This window comes from Parus major, chromosome Z, assembly GCF_001522545.3.
Source record: "Parus major isolate Abel chromosome Z, Parus_major1.1, whole genome shotgun sequence".
Lineage (NCBI taxonomy): Eukaryota > Metazoa > Chordata > Aves > Passeriformes > Paridae > Parus > Parus major.
In genome coordinates this window covers 52,721,208-52,737,983 of record NC_031799.1, presented here as the reverse complement: position 1 = coordinate 52,737,983, position 16,776 = coordinate 52,721,208, and the positions used below count along the sequence as shown (strand labels likewise).

General features: G+C 35.8%; 1 protein-coding gene across 2 annotated transcripts in view; it reads right to left on the bottom strand.

The window, feature by feature from the left end:
* The window catches only part of COMMD10 (COMM domain containing 10), a 103,904-nt gene that overhangs the window by 19,458 nt on the left and 67,670 nt on the right, over positions 1 to 16,776 (bottom strand). Inside the window, exon 6 of one of the 2 annotated variants that reach the window (XM_033520377.1) lies at positions 1,647 to 1,793. The exons of the other annotated variant lie outside the window; for it this stretch is intronic. Coding sequence (XP_033376268.1) covers positions 1,662 to 1,793 — 132 coding nt within the window. The 3' untranslated portion in view covers positions 1,647 to 1,661. Of the gene's footprint in view, positions 1 to 1,646; positions 1,794 to 16,776 lie in introns of those variants that run through there. 2 annotated transcript variants of the gene reach the window in all.

Below are 16,776 nucleotides of genomic sequence, written 5' to 3'. Positions count from 1 at the left end.
TCAATTAAAAACCCTTCCTGATGTATCAGCTCCGTTTATAAAGTTAGTATGAGTCAATGACAGTTGTTTTGCTAATCTCAGTAAATGCCTTCCCTCCATCTGTTAATTGTCTTGCCATTGTCAAATTGAGGGGAATTTATTAAGTTGCTGCTTAAAGGTTATCCACGCAGCTTTAGATATATTTTATAATGCAATAAGAAAGAATTTGCTTTAACTCCCAAACATCTTAACTCTCAGTTCCATTTTTTCCCACAATGTTTTTTCAAACACCTGGATAATACCTTCAGTTTTACATTCCCATTCCTAAAGGCCCCTCTTTAATAAAATGGCTGTTGTCCTTTAGAATTAGGAATTCCAGAATATTATATTATTTTTAAGTAAACATAAATTACAGTAATTGATTTAATTGTTGCTTCTGCAGATTTAGTACATATTGTTTCTTCTACACTCACACTTTTCAAATTTAAGAACCCAATGAGCCCTTTTTCTATCAAATCTTGGATAAAAATAAATGTGATAGCTATTAATAAATATTAAATTTAAAGTAAAAATACTAAAAATATGTTTCAGATTACAAAAAGTATGTAATTGATTTACTTTTTTGCTGTCAAAGCACCTACTCGATGGTAATATATTTTTTCGTCCTTGTGCAACTCCCCTATGCAAGGTTTTAACTTCAACTCATCTAATAATTCCCCTCATTAAAATGTATTCTGCTGCTTTACTGTAGAAATTCCCAGCCTGCTGCTAAACACTAGACTCTGCCTAAACATGGCTAAATATGCTTCAAGATTTCATACAGCTTTACGTGACAGCATATTAACGAAAAAAAAAAGGATTTCCACACAGACAAATCTGATAATGACTTGCTATAGCTGTCAACTGTTTATCAGCTTATGTTAAGAGACAGCTGATTTCTATGCATATGCAGCTGGTTAAAGCAGCACAGTTCAGGAGAGTTCAGCTGACATAGTTTTATCCATAAGGAGCAAACTGGGTAATGTTAGCCAACTTTTCAAATCCACAAAGACTTCCAGGCAGAAGAATGAAGTTAGATGTTACATTCTCATAACAGCTTAGCCACCTCAAGCCGTTGAAAAGCTGGTATACAACCACATGGTAAGAAGCACAAGCCACCCCAAAATTGAACGTGCAGCAGATTTTCCCTCTTCTAGCAAGATTTCAGAGAGGTTTTCTTTTCAATAATAAAGGAACAAGTTGTCTGAATTTAGTAAGTAAAAGAATTCATATTTATGGGAAAGTATTTAATCCCAAATTCCCTTTATAGCACATGAAATACTTTTTAAAGCATTAGTACCCATTCTATTGCTTTATGTTTTTAAAACAATCAAGAACACTTTATTACTGGATTGGGAGTTGTTTTGTCTGTTGTTGGGGCTCCTTTTGTTTGTTTGTTTGATTCTTTGTTTTAGGACCTAAGCATCTAAAATTTTATCTAAAGGACATTTGGACAGACGCTTCAAATGTCTTAGTCTTAGCCGGAGTCTACTGTAAGCGAAACAAGAATAATTTCAACATTTAAACTATTTACTTTCTAAGGTTGTACCTTTTTCCCCCACCGTAAGTGTGATGTCTTTCACCAAGGCTTCTGCTTATCATGTCAAACTTCTAATTAGAACAAAAAAATATTTTCATCACCTTTAACAGAATTCTGTGATTTTTGTAGGCAATTGCATTAATGTAACTCTAATTAACACTAAGGTTTTTAATAGACACATGTACTTACGTTCACTGTTTTTACTGAAATGAACAATAGGCAAGCTTGATATTCCCTTAATACAAGAAACAAAAAAAAAAGACAAGAATAATATAAAGCCATAATTTTTTTCAAGATAAATCTTGAGTCATGAAATAATATTTAATGTTTAGTGTTCTGCAGGAAAGCAGAGAAACGAGATGCAAAAGAAGGGAAAAGTCTACAAGACTTATTCTACATATAGGGAAAGATGCTGAAAGTGATTTTCTCTCTCTGAATATCTGCCACAGCATTTTTCAGGAACAGTATCTACACCTAAGCAATTATTAACACTAACATAACAGTTATTTAAATTCATTTCTGTTCAAGCCTGTTAAGCTTATAAAATTCAGCATAACATCGGTACAGTTCGAGGAAAAGATCTTGCTGTGTCTCCTCAGCTTTGATTTGTGAGATTTGTGAGAATCTCAAATACAGGATGCAGAGACAATCTTTGTTCTTCATTTAGCCAGTTTTCCTTGTTTACAACTTGTTTTTTTGATTTTTGTCTTTACAGCAATGAAGATAACAAAGAACTTGTTGAATGCACATTGCTGTCTTGGTCCTTCTGTACAGAAGTAGTTTAGTATTTGATAACTCTGCAAATTTACTGGCAGAGTTATCAAATACTGCAACAAAAAGCAGTTCAACATTTGGACAGCTTATGATTTCACAGTGCATCTGCAGAGGTCATACATAATAGACACTTTTCTGAGGTCCATCCAAATAAAAGGAGCTGAACAAAAGCAGTGTGTGCGGATGACACTGATAGAATCATAGCTGGAAAACACAACAGTGCACAGAATGTCATGTCAAAATTCTATTGCAATAGCTAGTTTGAATATTTAGAAAGTTCAGCAAATCTAGTGCCCATATATGCAGGGAATATTATATATAGTATTGTACATCATCAAGCATGAACTGTACAGGGCATCTAGAAAGAGAAAGGGAATACAGATCTTAAGGAGTACTGGAAACTTTTAACACTATGTCAGTGGTACAGCGTTGCACCACTAAAGGTAGAGAAGAGTGCCCAATATAAAGACAGTGAGAAAAGGAGAAGTAATAAATTATTGAGATACTTGAAGAGAGTTTACCTCAGCACCCCCAAATTCTTTCACAATGCAAGATTCCGTAAGTTTATTACAGAGCATAAATGCAACAGTAGTTTAATTATGACCAAGAGCGAAAGAAGAGGGTAAAAGAACACTAGAATGAAAACAAATGGACATAAATTAGCCAAATATTTACTTCAAATTGAAATAAAGGTTCCTAAACACTGTGACAGAGAAGTCTGGAAGAGTCTTGCCATCAAAATAATGGGGAAAAAAATCTGAATTAATTATAACATGAAGATCAGAGAACTTAACAAAGGTGTTATCTAATGAAAGCAATGAAGTAATAGCAGATTTTTAGCTCCAGATTCTTAAATTCTCATCTAAAGAGTGATGCACCCTAAATCAGAAGGTATCTCTGCATGCTATACCACTAATAATAAATATATTACAAGAAAGTAAATTCAGAGATATTAGAGAATATTATTTTTTCAAAGCATGCTGAATTTAAGCCACTTTGAAAATAAACCAAAATCCACTGGATATTGACAGCTAAGATCAGCTAGTGCCACAAGCCTCCACTGAACCTTAAAATCATGAAGCTCAAAACAAACAAGCAGACACCCACATACTTTACTCTCTGCCCATTGTTTGCAATGCTGTTGTTAATATGACCCAAGATGACAAAAAGCTTTCAGTTCTACATCCAACACATCATCAATAGCAACATGCACTTTAACTTTATCACACTTACAAAATCTCAGAAGCAGGCTTTCTACTACTGTGAAGTGACAGAATAGTATATCAGATTGTCAGTCCATTTGTTTATTTTGCTTCAGTATGTGTGACAGCTTGTAAAATAAAAATCCACTCTGCCCAGAGCCTCAGTTTTGTGTACCATCCCCAAGATACTGGGTACTCTAACCAACATCTTTCCCACACCTAATTTTCCATCAAACATCCTAAACCATGTTAGACTCAGTGATGTCAGAAATAGCTTCAGGGAATATTGTGTATTGTAACTGTGAAACAGGCACAGCAGGTTACTTTAGAGAATAATCTCTTTCATTAAAATTTTAAGAAGTGAAATATCATTAGATGATTCATTCTCTGCAATCTGTATTGTTTTGTAAAATAATTGAAAAAGGAATTCATTGATCCATGTTTTACTTCTTTTTCCCTTTAATTCTCTTGGGCACAGAGGAAAGAAAGTTTTCAAAACTCTCAGAAGCAGTTTGTTTTACTCCTGCATCTGAGACTAGTCCCAAAAGGGTCAATGTGTAGCTAAATGAACACATGCAGAATACTTAATTTTGCTACCATCATAAGCACTGATTTTCACACAACAGAAAGAAAACATTCTCAGTCAGCTATTGTCCAAATTTAAAATCTCCAATGTTCCTGTTTCCATATCATCTCATCTCCTACAGCCTATTGCTTCTGCACCAAAAAACCCTTAAGCTTTCTTTATTCAAATTTGTCTTTAAATGCAGTCTTACGATGCTTTTTTCAGATACATGACAGAAACTAATTTTAATTTTCTTCTTGTACTTTCATTCAGCTAATGGATATAAAAAGAACATTTAAACTGCAAAGCTGAATTTAGGAGATTTTGTAGAAGGATCCTGTCACACTTCAGTAATTGTGTATAACTAAACAATCTGCACTTGTGAGTGAAAACAAGCTCAGTGTTCTTAATGAAAGTTAGAAGAAAAGTTTCCCATTCCTCAAAAATTGCTCTGAAAACTGAGGACCTGTATGAGGTACATTTCTAAAAGCCAATTTGTAAAAAAGTAATATGTAGTAGCATCTTTTGCATCTTTCGGGGTTTTTTTTTATTTAGAAGAAAGAGAAGCTCCAGAAAAACAAAAATAAAGCAAGCAAACTCCTTGTCAGGGGCATGTCTGTATGAACAAACATGGAGTAAATAGTAAATTCACACATCAGAGACCATGAGCATGAAAAAAAAGACTATGCAAATTCAAGCTAAGTGGTTCGTAAAAGCCATAGTGTAGGATCATGTCTGAATAACTTATTTTATGATGGTTAATAAGGGACATTATGCTCTTTATTTTAAATATTTGAGAAAGAGCAGTGTTTCTCAGCAAAAATCAAAAGCTACCACAATATGAAGCCACTAAACACAATGCCTATCTTTACATGCTACTTACAAAGATCTTTCTGTTGAGAACAAGAGATAAAAAAGGGGCAATATGTGTAAAGTATAAATTATAGATTTGATACAGAAGAAAGGAGCAGCTCCAGCATGTGAGAACAACACTGAGTTTAAGAAATCTGAAGATGTCTTGAAACAGTCAGTCTTTGCAAGAAGTTTGTAATGAAGGATTTACAAGATTACATTTTGTTATTATTTTTACTTTTCTACAACTGACATTTCAACATTGTCCTTCATCCTAAATCAGAATTTCCCCTATTGCTAAATGTGGATGTTTGCATAACTACCATAACCCCAGGACAATGGATGATGTAGTATTATAGTCTTAGTTCTAAAGTACTGGATTTGCACAGAGACACACAAGAATGAAGCACAACAGAAAAGCAGCCTCTGGCCACCTGCTTTTCTTGCCTCCTCTCAGCTATCTTACATCCTCTAAATTATAAATCTGTTCTACCACATTAACAGCAGTAACTCTTCAAAACATCCACTTTAAGATCTGGCATTTCCAAATAGAAATATCAATTCTAGGCAGACAAGGGAAGAGAAAGAAAGGAAGATAATCTAATGAGAGTAGCAATCCACCTGGGTTTTCATTTGTTCACTCTTGATGTGCTTTGGGATATATTGTTTAATTAATATTACACAAAGATAACAACTGTGCTCAAGGTAATCTGTGTAAAAATTCAGTCAGGAACATGCACATTGATCATGCTCTGATTGCTCATGCTCTGATTGTAAAGCCCATCAAGCTTTACAATATATTTGGAAACAGGACAAACCATTCGATCCTTCTCTGGTATGTTAGTAATTAAAGTAAAAATCTTTAATTGAGATCAAATGTTTGCTATAAAGCTCTGTAGTTTTGAGAAACTAAACCAGGAGCTTAGAAGTTGAACAAATATTCAAGAATAAAAATATAATCATGAAAATGTTTTGAGTTATTAATATTAAATATAGGGAAACTTGGGTGACATACTGCCTTGCAAACTGTTGATTGTGATCTGTCATAGGATAAATCAGGATTAAAATGTGAGAAAAATTACAAATTATTTACTCTTTCTTATGTCCAATATCATTTTTCCCCCTCAAATTTAAAAAAAAAAATCTAAATGAACTGCAAAACATTTTCTACTGTTTCTACTATTTGAATGTGACTTTACCACACCTACTGTTAGGTGTGGGAAGGCTTTGTAGTTACTACAGCCTCAGCCTGCTTGATGAAGTAAGTGGCCTTTTGTTGCAAAGGACAAAACACAGCAAGTATCTGGTTTTCATTTGTGCTGCTGGTGGGGTTTCAATATAAAAACAGTATAAAATAAAATGCAATAAATTAATCTTTTATTTCCCTTGCCCCTTCACTGGGACTTCATTTTGTACTCTGTAAGGCTACTGATTTAACCACATTTGTGGTATCCAAGAGAACCAGTCTGTCCCACAAAATTTCCATCTGGACACAAAAATCAGGCTGTTTTTACTTATATTTCAGCTAAAACATTTGAATAACAAAAGACTACATATACTATGACATCTTGGATCCAGAAATCCTGACCCATTGTGTATGAAATATCTACCAATCAAATCTGAAGGGTAAAATTGAATAAATAACTGTTCATTAAATAACAGATTACTTTACACAGTATCATATAAACTGTTCCAAATAAACATGAAAAAAGCCTTACAATCAAGCATTACATCTGCTGCAATGTGAGCAACACATAAACAGCTTAAAAGGAATAGTAAAATCTTAAGTTTCTGAGCACAGCCAGTAAACCAGGAAAAACAGAGTGGTTTCTTAAGCAAAAAAAGCTTTCAAATGAAGTAGAAGTACACTGTGCTGAAAATGGATGAGAAGCTGGTGAGGTGTCCAGTAATGATTCATTTAAATAAGCAATTTGGCTAGAATTTGCAGTCGTCCGTGAATAATTTATGAAATTGAGTAAAGCAGCTCAAAAGAGTACACTGGCTAAAAACTGCTGAATATTTTTGCAGTGATAAAATTCAAAGTCTCCCTCAGTTTCAGTTCCTTTACTTCTAAATCCATAAAATCAGTAAGAACATTCCGGTACACAGCCTAGGTGACAGCTGATCACAGACTGCATTTTCCCTCAAAATATTCCTGAATAAAGACTTTAAAAATGGTAAAAGGCTTTCTTCTTTCTCCGAGAAAACAAAACAAACACAAAATACAACTACTAAAGCATTGCATACATTCACATTGAGACAGTATGCTCTACACACATGCTGCAATGTACAATCAGGGCCTGAGATCAGACACTCCTGCTTGTCCCGCAAGTCATATATTCTGTCCGCAGCAGCCTATGCACAGCCTGTATTGCAACACAGCCTTTACGTATCAACCCTCCAAAATAAAAAAAACCCTAACCAAATAGCAGCCATGATCTCTTCATTCCTTCTCCCACCCTACTCTACAGATACTGAGAAGGGATTTCCAGGCCTCTTCTGGATGAAATTCACATACTGTAGTCAGATTGGTTTGGTTTGATTTTTACATATTTTCAATTCTAGCCTTACAGATGGGAAGAAATCATAGAATTATGAAATGGCTTGTGCTCCTGCCTCCTGGAAAAGAGTACAGACATCTCCAACTAGGTCAGGTTACTCAGAGACCCATCCAATGCTGCAGAACAACAATAAATTCTAGCTAGTTGTAAAAGAACTCACTCTGTAAGACAAGTGTGAATAGCTTTTACACCTTATCATTGTGCAGTGATCAGGAAAAGCGCATTTATTGCTATGAACTGTAGAGTCCAAGGCACCTACTACATCTCTAATTACAACACACTTTTATTTACACTGCAGGGATTATTGTCCTTAGCAAGCATGCTTACCTGGACCATTATGGTAAAGAGCAATTTATTTCAAGCATTTCATAACTGGGTCCCTCCTTTTCAATCTCCATCTTAGCCCTCATAAATATGCTTTCACCCAAATACAAAAAACTCCCTTTTCTGGCACCCTTTCTTTAATATAATGCAACCTTTCGCTATCCCTCAGCAATGCAGTTCACCAAAAAAAAATCTTATTCGTCCATTGCCAACATAAGCAGACTCCATTCAAATTTGTAAAGCTCACATCTTCCCACTAAATTTCTCAAATGCAGTTTTCAGAAAGGGAATACCATCATCCTTTTACTGTTTATCCAGCTCGTGTAACAATTCATTTAAAAAAAACCCAAAACCTAACTCCTGAAATAAAACCATTTCAAATGCTTAAACCAAAACCTTGATGCCCTACCCAGCATGGAGATATCTCTACTTTGTGAAGCCCATGAATGCCTTAGTTGCTGAACCTCTCTTCAAAATAAGGAACATCAAGGAGAACAAAGCATATACTGACATGTTCAAAGTATTTTGTTTAACAAAGCAAATTGACTCCACATAAGAAAGTTCTAGAATATTTTGTTTATGAGGAGAACAAAATGGCGTTGCTCAGTATGTCATGGGTGAAATACGTTGTAAGATTAAGACAAAATTAATTTTGTTAATTAAAAAAACACAATAAAAACCCTCTACTTTACAACTCTTGAGGACAGAATATTGAAAAGGCCCTTAAGACTATTAATTAAAAGACTTTGATTTGTTTTGCTGAAGAAAGTATGAACATGAATCCATGTAAAACTAATGGAATTGAATACTGATGTTAGTGAGACAGAACTCACACTTGCACTAATAGTTTCCTGATGCAGAAAAGAATATATCATTAATTACTTTTTCTTCCCAGAATAAGTTTGAAAAAACTTAACTTGGTTTGATAGTAGTGTTCATTGTAATGATTTTAAAGGAAAGTAAATATATATGCATATATATAAAAATGTGCATTCTGAAATAGATATATGCTACTATAGATTTTCAGACACAATTTCAAATAAATAAGTCCTACTAATGCAACCTATATTGCAGCATATATGCAGAATAAAAGGAGCATGATAAAGCACCCCTCAACAGCTACTTTTTAAAAATTGTATTTGAAATGCAGCAAACAGAAGAAATGGAAATTAATACAATCTTAACTCACAATCAACAGATCATGAGTTAATTCTATTAAAATGTGACTACTATTGTGCCTAAATGAACAAACTTCCTTCATCATTTTGGTTAAGTAAATTATACTTTTCTTGATACATTCTCACTTGAGGCTCAGGAATCCATTACAAATGTCTAAACCAAGACTGGCTAACATATGTCTTGTGGCTTTTTCATATTATCATTTTAATTTTAAAAATATCTCAAGAGGTAAAAAAGCAGTGAAGATGAAAGTATTTCTATTAAAAGAAAAAAGAAACCCTTCACAATTTAATTAGCTGAGAAGCCAGAGCTTTGTTAAAAGTTGTAAATATAATAAAGATTATCACTCAGCTGCAGAAAAAAAATCTCCCAGCATGCCTTTGAAGAAGGATATTTAAATTCACCAAAAGATCAATTACTGTTTGCAAGGATAACTGTGAAAGTTAATAGAGAGCATTGGCAAGCATTGCTCTCATAATAAGCCAGCAAAGTACCACGGATAAATTAATACAAAACGTTAAGGCTTTAGAGACTATGGCTCTCCCAAAACACAGCTCAATCACATACAGAAAATTAATAGACGAAGGGCATAGCCAAGACTCTGAAAAAAAGAGTCCACAAGTTAATATGCAAACCCTTGTTATGTTTTGGTATTAGTGAGTACTCAAAACTCAAGTTCACCAGAAGTAGTCTTCCTCAGCTGGCTCCTCTTAAGATCTCCCCTTAAGGCAACTCATATGCTTACTCCTCTTCATCTGAATTATAGCCTGCATGGACCTGCTGAGCCACGCACACAGAAGGAAGCAGGAGAAGTTCAGCAATCTTACACTTGGACCCAAAAGGTGTATTTTAAGAAGCTTAGTGCTCTCTTCCACATTTTCCTATGAAAAGTTAAGATGAAGAGAAACATGACAAAAAACACTCTTTAACTCTGCATGTTTTGAATTTTCACAAAGCTTAGCTAGTGTAGTTCAAATATGCCACTGGTGTCTTAGATGCTTTTAGACTGTGCCTTAGGCAATGAAAAATAATGTGCTTCTCACCTCAGCAATGGGATCTTGGATCTGAAGTCAGGGAGCTGCCAACAGTCTCATGGAATGGTTCAGTGAGAAGTGTTCAAGGATAGGAAAATCTCTGCAATTAGTAGAGGCTGTCCATCTTTTGATTTCTTTGGAGCTTGAAGATGAGCTCCAAGAAAGCTACTGTCTGAGAAATCCATACAGAAAGGATAGCCAAGAGGCCAGACTACCTGATGGTTCTCAGGAGTCTGAAAATTGCTGAATTCCCCGAAAATTACAAGATACATGAATAGATAAGTGAATGAACTAGAACAATGTGTGCCCTGGGTTCCAATGCAAGATGTTACCAGGAGTATGTATTCTATTACCAGTTGTTAAAACCAGGTGGAGCAGTGTTCTTTGTCTCTTCCATCATCCATCCCTCATAATTCCAGGGGGATATCTTCTGTTAATGGGCCACTGAGTCTCACTGCATGACTGATAAAATTACATCAACCCATTGTGAGATGCTCCAGCCAGGGTGTGAGGAGCCAAGCATTCCTACCTGGATATAATTGAGACTCGGAACACTGCAGTCAGCCTTTCTCCACTGCATTCCCAGATGAAAGACCAGACCCTTCTACATCACCACTGGACCTTCAAAGGAAAACCACATCCTTCTGCAGGATCACTGCTTCAACACAACCACATCTGTCACTGCAAGAGGACTGCAGCCACCATTTAATCAGACTGCTACCAACACCCTGACCAACAGGGTGTCAGGTTGTATTCTGACTCTCAGTGGTTTTGCACTACTGCATTTTACTTTAATTTTCCTATTAAACTGTAGTTCTGACTTAGGATCTCCCACTGGTTTGCTTTCAAATCAGCACAATGTGTTATTGTTTATGCTGAATTCTCACATTTACATTCGGGCACATATTTGCCAACACTCCAGCTGCATTCACTATGTTAACACTCAGTGTGGCAACCAGTGGAGTTGTTAGTGAGAGCAGCCTGGAGGAGCTGCATCTTGTAATTTGAAAAGAGTATATATTTATCCCAAGGAATCAAGAATGCTTCCTTTCAGGGCTGAACTGAATTGATTGTGTGGGAAAAGTTCCCTAGAGATGAACAAAAATGCCACCGTGTCATGGAATTACTAATAGCCTACTGGCATATATGACAATGAATCCTGAGAGTATAGCAATGGGTAAATGAAAGGAGCATCTCAGATTGAAACCCCAGGCAAGTCGGCTGTAATTTGCGAAGAGTAACCTCAGTGCTGGGAAAAGCCCCTGCTTACCATACCTATTTAAAAATCTGATTTTTGCCAGGCAAAGAGCCTAGGTGTTCTATGCCCAGAGCTGTTTGAGCACCTGCAGAGGCTGTGTAGAGCATGTGAAGATAGAGCAAGGCATGATTCCAGAAATTCAGAATTAAAATCCTGTAGTGGAAGCCGAACACATTAAATCATGCACTTTCTGGTTTCTAGAGTCTTTGTATTAGCTATTCTCTATATCCTCAAAAACTACAGAGCACCAATGAATAATCTTAACCCCATGTTAGTAGAGCTTTTATTCATTTATTTCCTTGGTCTTCAAAGCAACAGATTTCCTGGCAGACCCTTAATTCAGAGGCCTAATCCTTCTTTCCATTTATGTGAATTCTTTGAGGAGATACTTCTGAATACAGAATGCTCTAATTACCCTTTTCTTTGCCCTTACATCATCCTCCCATTTCTCTGCTGTTCAGCAGAGCCTGGTTCACACTCTTGCGGTATTCTCCCAGAAACAGAGATCTTAGTAAAGGTATGGAGAACTGAAAAGCATAGGATGTAAGAATAGCAAAGGACCAGCTTGCAAAAAGGCTGTATTTTAAAGGTTGTGAAAGAGCAGGGATAGGCAGGATATGAGGAAGATGGATAAAGGCAGGGCTTATGCCTTATGAAATTCAGACTTTGTATTCTGCTCTTACAAGTTCATTATGCAGTTTGGGGCAAAATGCTTAAACCTACCCATGCCCAAAGTGATCCTGTGATTTGCTTTTGTGTTAAGCTGCTATTATAGTTTACAAGCAACTACAGAAATAACCCAGTCACTTTATCAAGTTTTGGAGAAGGTCCAAACTACCCTACACTCCTCAGATCTGGACTGCCTATATATTGACAAATACAATGCTATCACTGATATCTCCCTTCTTTAAACCAAGAATTCCACCAGTTATAATAAAGGATATGTTCTGTGGGACCTAAGCTTCTAACAGCTGTTAACTTCAGATGCTCTTCTTCAGATGCAACCAATGTCTCTAACCACATCTGACTCAGTGTATGAAGTGTATGTGAAAACCAGAGGCTGAGTGCACATTTTTAAAATGCTGTTAGCCAAAACACTGAGCGTCACATATGAACACACCTCTCCCTCTCAGTATGGTAATCATTCAACAAGCAAAAGCCAAACTTTCTGTGTTCCAGGAAGAATGTGCATGCTGCTGGTGATAGCTTCAGCCTCTGATATTTGTCCCTGCCCTTCAGAAAAATCACGGCATGTATGAGGGGAAAAAATGAATCAAGTCAAAAATTAAGTCTCTTAAGAGCGCAAAAATAAATCCTACCGGATGATTTCCACCAGACTTGTTAATGTCTGTGCAGGAAATCTGGCAGACTGTTGATCACTCTTGGGACGTGACCAGCTACGCAGAACCATCAAATCTCAGAACTTAAAACCTCCTGAGAGGAACCAAACAGGTGCTCTAGGGATTTTTTTTTTTTTTTTTTGCCTCAAAAAGGGGAAGTATTTGGTACACATATATATTAGAAACAGAAAACATTGTTCTTGCATTTCCTAACTTATTTTAGAAGTAAAAATATTGCAGGCATTCTCACGAAAAAAACAAAACAAAACAAAACCCACAAGTAAATGTGAACTGCCAACACTATTTCACAACCAAAATTCAATCCAAGTCGTGTATTTTAGAATATTCAGGGTAAGTGAAACAAGAAGTACTCTAATTACAGCAAGTTGGTGTTTCATAATATTATTATAATGACATTCAAATAAATAGATCAAACAAAGATACACAAAGAAAATTATTATTTTGTCAGCAATTTGGTATTGCTGGACTTCACCACTTCTGACCTGTACAAATTGTGTGTTCCTACATTTAGAAAAGACGTTACAAGAAAGTGTCACCCTTACTTTTCTTCCACAGCAGATAATGCTTGCACTCAAACAATAACAAAAAACAGCTGGAACCATTTCAAGTAGTAGCTTGGGTTGCAAACAGAGAAAATGCAGCTTCTTGTTACGTTCAGCAATTCCTGTTGCAATTTTAATAAACACTTTAATTAGGGGAAAAAAAAACACCAACATCTCAGTTGCCGTATGAGGCTATTACATTCTTCCTGTTTTGTACACTGTAAAAGTATTTGGAAATCAATATGACTCAAGCAGCACACAAAGTACTGAAAATAGAAACACCAGTGGCTCAGCAGGATACAGTATCCTTGAACTTTCAAATGAGAATAGTTGAAAAAGAATAATTCCTGTAAAATATGACACTTTCATCCAAATGATAACTTCTTTTATAGTTTCCAGACAATTTTTATAATTACCACTGTAAAATGGCATTAGGAAAAGCAGTATTCCCCTTGGTCAGCATAAGGGGCACAATTCTAGAAGAAGATTACACGTAATAGTAGCTACCAAACCTCATCTCCTGTGAAGATTACTGTCCTTTTGTAACTCACATGACACACATTATAAAAATGCAAAACCTTCCAACAAAATGCAACTCATTAAGGAAATGATCATCATTTTTCTCACTCCCTTATTCTTTCATTCAATTTGGGGAAATTTTTCTGTTCCCAGAGTACCTTTCTTTTACTTCACAATACCAACTGCTTAAGTAAAGTTGTCTTTTTAGGGCCATCACTACTGTCCTGGCTACATTTCTGTATCACTCAGTCTCATCCAGTTCAGAGATTTGGTCACTACATTTCAGCATGTCAGTAACAGTCTAAAATTCACCTTTATTAAAAAGCATCCATCAAGAAGATTTGATTCATCATTATAGTACCATAAAGCAGCATATGGCTTGGAGGAAGATGAAAATCCCAGAGCCTGAGTTTACTAAGCGGAAGCTTGAAAGCTGCTGGGTGGCTAAGAGGCAGTAAAGAATCACACAGAAGGGAACACTAAGGCTTGCTTAGGCAGGAACAGCACTGTATTTATGCAATACTGCTCCTACTACTTTATCCCATGAACTTGGATGCTTTCCTTGGCAGCCAGGTTGCAGCCAAAGGCTGCTGCCATCAGCCATGCACCTCTCCAGCTACCTAGGGGAACCACAGTGGGGATTCCAAAGGAATTCAGAAACAGAAATTTTTTCACACTTCAGCAAGGGACACTAAAAGTAAGACTTCTTGGCACTCCATTTTCATTTTATCACATTTTATAACCCTTCACATGAAACATTCTTAGAAGGGTGGTCAGTGGCCAAGGAAAAAAATGATTGCAGACACCAATCATTCATTCCACACAGGTAAGTTTCTTTGGATTCACACCCTGTTGAATCTTTTATCTTCAAAACTAAAGAGGTATCCTTTTCAAGAACAAGAAGCAATAGTACTTAATCTACTCAGTCTGCTTCAGCTTCTTTAATATCACCCCATAAAGTTAAATTACAGATTTTCCCTCTAGCCTCAGTTCAGATTTAAATAAAACAAAGTATGTCATGAGAATCATGGAACCTACAACATGTTGAAGTGCACAGTGAAAGCTAATTTAAGTGCTAGAAATTAGATGAAAAAGTGATCCTGAGTTTTATGGATATTAAAGAAAGGCTTTATTTCCGAACATAACAGCTTCATAAAGGTAAATTTGTGTTTCTTAACGATCCAGTTCTTAATAGCCATAATGTCAATATACAAAACACCAAGAATGAAGAATACAAAGAAATGCTAAGAATAGAAAAAAGGAAACCACTCAGAGGACACTGGATATATTTTTAAAACTAAAATAACTGGGCTATATTTGTCATCCACTTTCAGTAGTAAACTGAATGGTAAGGCAAATCTGAAATACTGATGTAAGCACATGTTTAAGGATTCCCTAAACATTCTGATATCCATGAAATACAGATGTGCTAACATGGCTTTATCTTGCAAGAGGAGTTCTTGTAACACTGATGCTCACCAATGTCGCTTCCATAAAACTGCCAGCCTCACTTACAGACTGTTTTCCTAAAACCAAAAAGAACTTCTTTTGTCTGTACTTGAAGTAAACAGTTTCAATCACATTTCAGTTAAATAGCTTAACTTCTTTATTTAAACTGCTTTTTCAATACATTTCAAGTGGACTTTACATACTGATCCATTTACTAAAGATGAAAAAAACCCTAACTAACAACAGTCACCTATTACTGTTCATTTATTCAGTAATTTCAGAGAGAAGAACTGAGTCTGTGTGTCTCTGATGAGTCAATACAGGCTCACACACAACTAGAATTTAATAAAGAGAGATGTTACTCAAAGACATTTTTTTCTGAAAATATAGCAAATCCATAGTGTCAAAAGATCATTTTAAAAGGTGACAAAATGTGCAAGAACTCAACAGATGCAGTTTCTATTGCTGCAATACTATTGTATATTATTGTATATTAGGACAGATTTCAATACTCCAACAATACTTCTAACAGCTAATAAACCACTTTTATCAAAGTATGTATCTATTTAATGTTGTCATTTGTTTAAACTACTGATTCAGGTTACCCTAGAGTGCTTTGAAGTATACACACTTAGCATCCAAGACTCCCTTGCCTTCAGGCATGGAAGTAATCTCACCAACCAACAAGATGCACCAACAAGAATACAAAAAAAACCCAAAAAACCAACCAACAAACCAAAACAAAACTACAAGCAAAACAACGCTTAACAACCCAGAAAGCATACGTCCTTTTTCTCAGTACTCCACTGAAGTGATGAATGGATGAACTTTGTTTAAGAAAATACGAACATAAATCCCCCATGCAATTTTGAGGAAAATGCAGTAATTTTTATCTTCTGACACTGGCTGCTCCAACTCACCAGAATATATAAATCCAATTATTTTCAAGTATCTGAGTAGTCCCATGAAAGAAAACAGAAGTATGCAACTTGTACCACATGTGTTGGATTAGAGCTCCCACACAGTAACATGTAAGAGCAACAGTGAAATCTTATTGAATAGCTCAGGACTTGAAAGGCAAGACTTTGATTTTTTTTTAAAACATACCAGGAAAACAATCAAAAAATCTGAGAACTTGTATGGCAATCAAAGGAAACAGATCTTTCATACTGCTGAGTGCATATGTAATTTTCTTGGAAAAGCAAAGAAAACAAAACAGAACTTGGAAAGCTAATGAACTGATAACAATTAAGTGCAGTCCTTTATAGGCTATGCACCTGTGTGCATACACTTGTGTGGTCCAGGTAAGATAAGGCATTTATGACTTTTCTGTCTTGCATGGACTCTCTTTGCCAGATGGTATGTAAACTCATTCTGTAGCTTTTCATCTAGTCAAGGATTTACAGAATGTTCTACATCCTGCTCTCAAGATTAGCAGGGAAGAAATCCTTGATACCTCTGCTCTTTTTTTCCAAAGTTACAAGTAAACAAATAAGAGGTTCAGATTTCTAGGGGATGAGAACACAAACACTGATGACACAGATGACACAAGGTTTAGTGTCATGTAAAGTACAGGACAAGAGCAGAAATACAGCCAT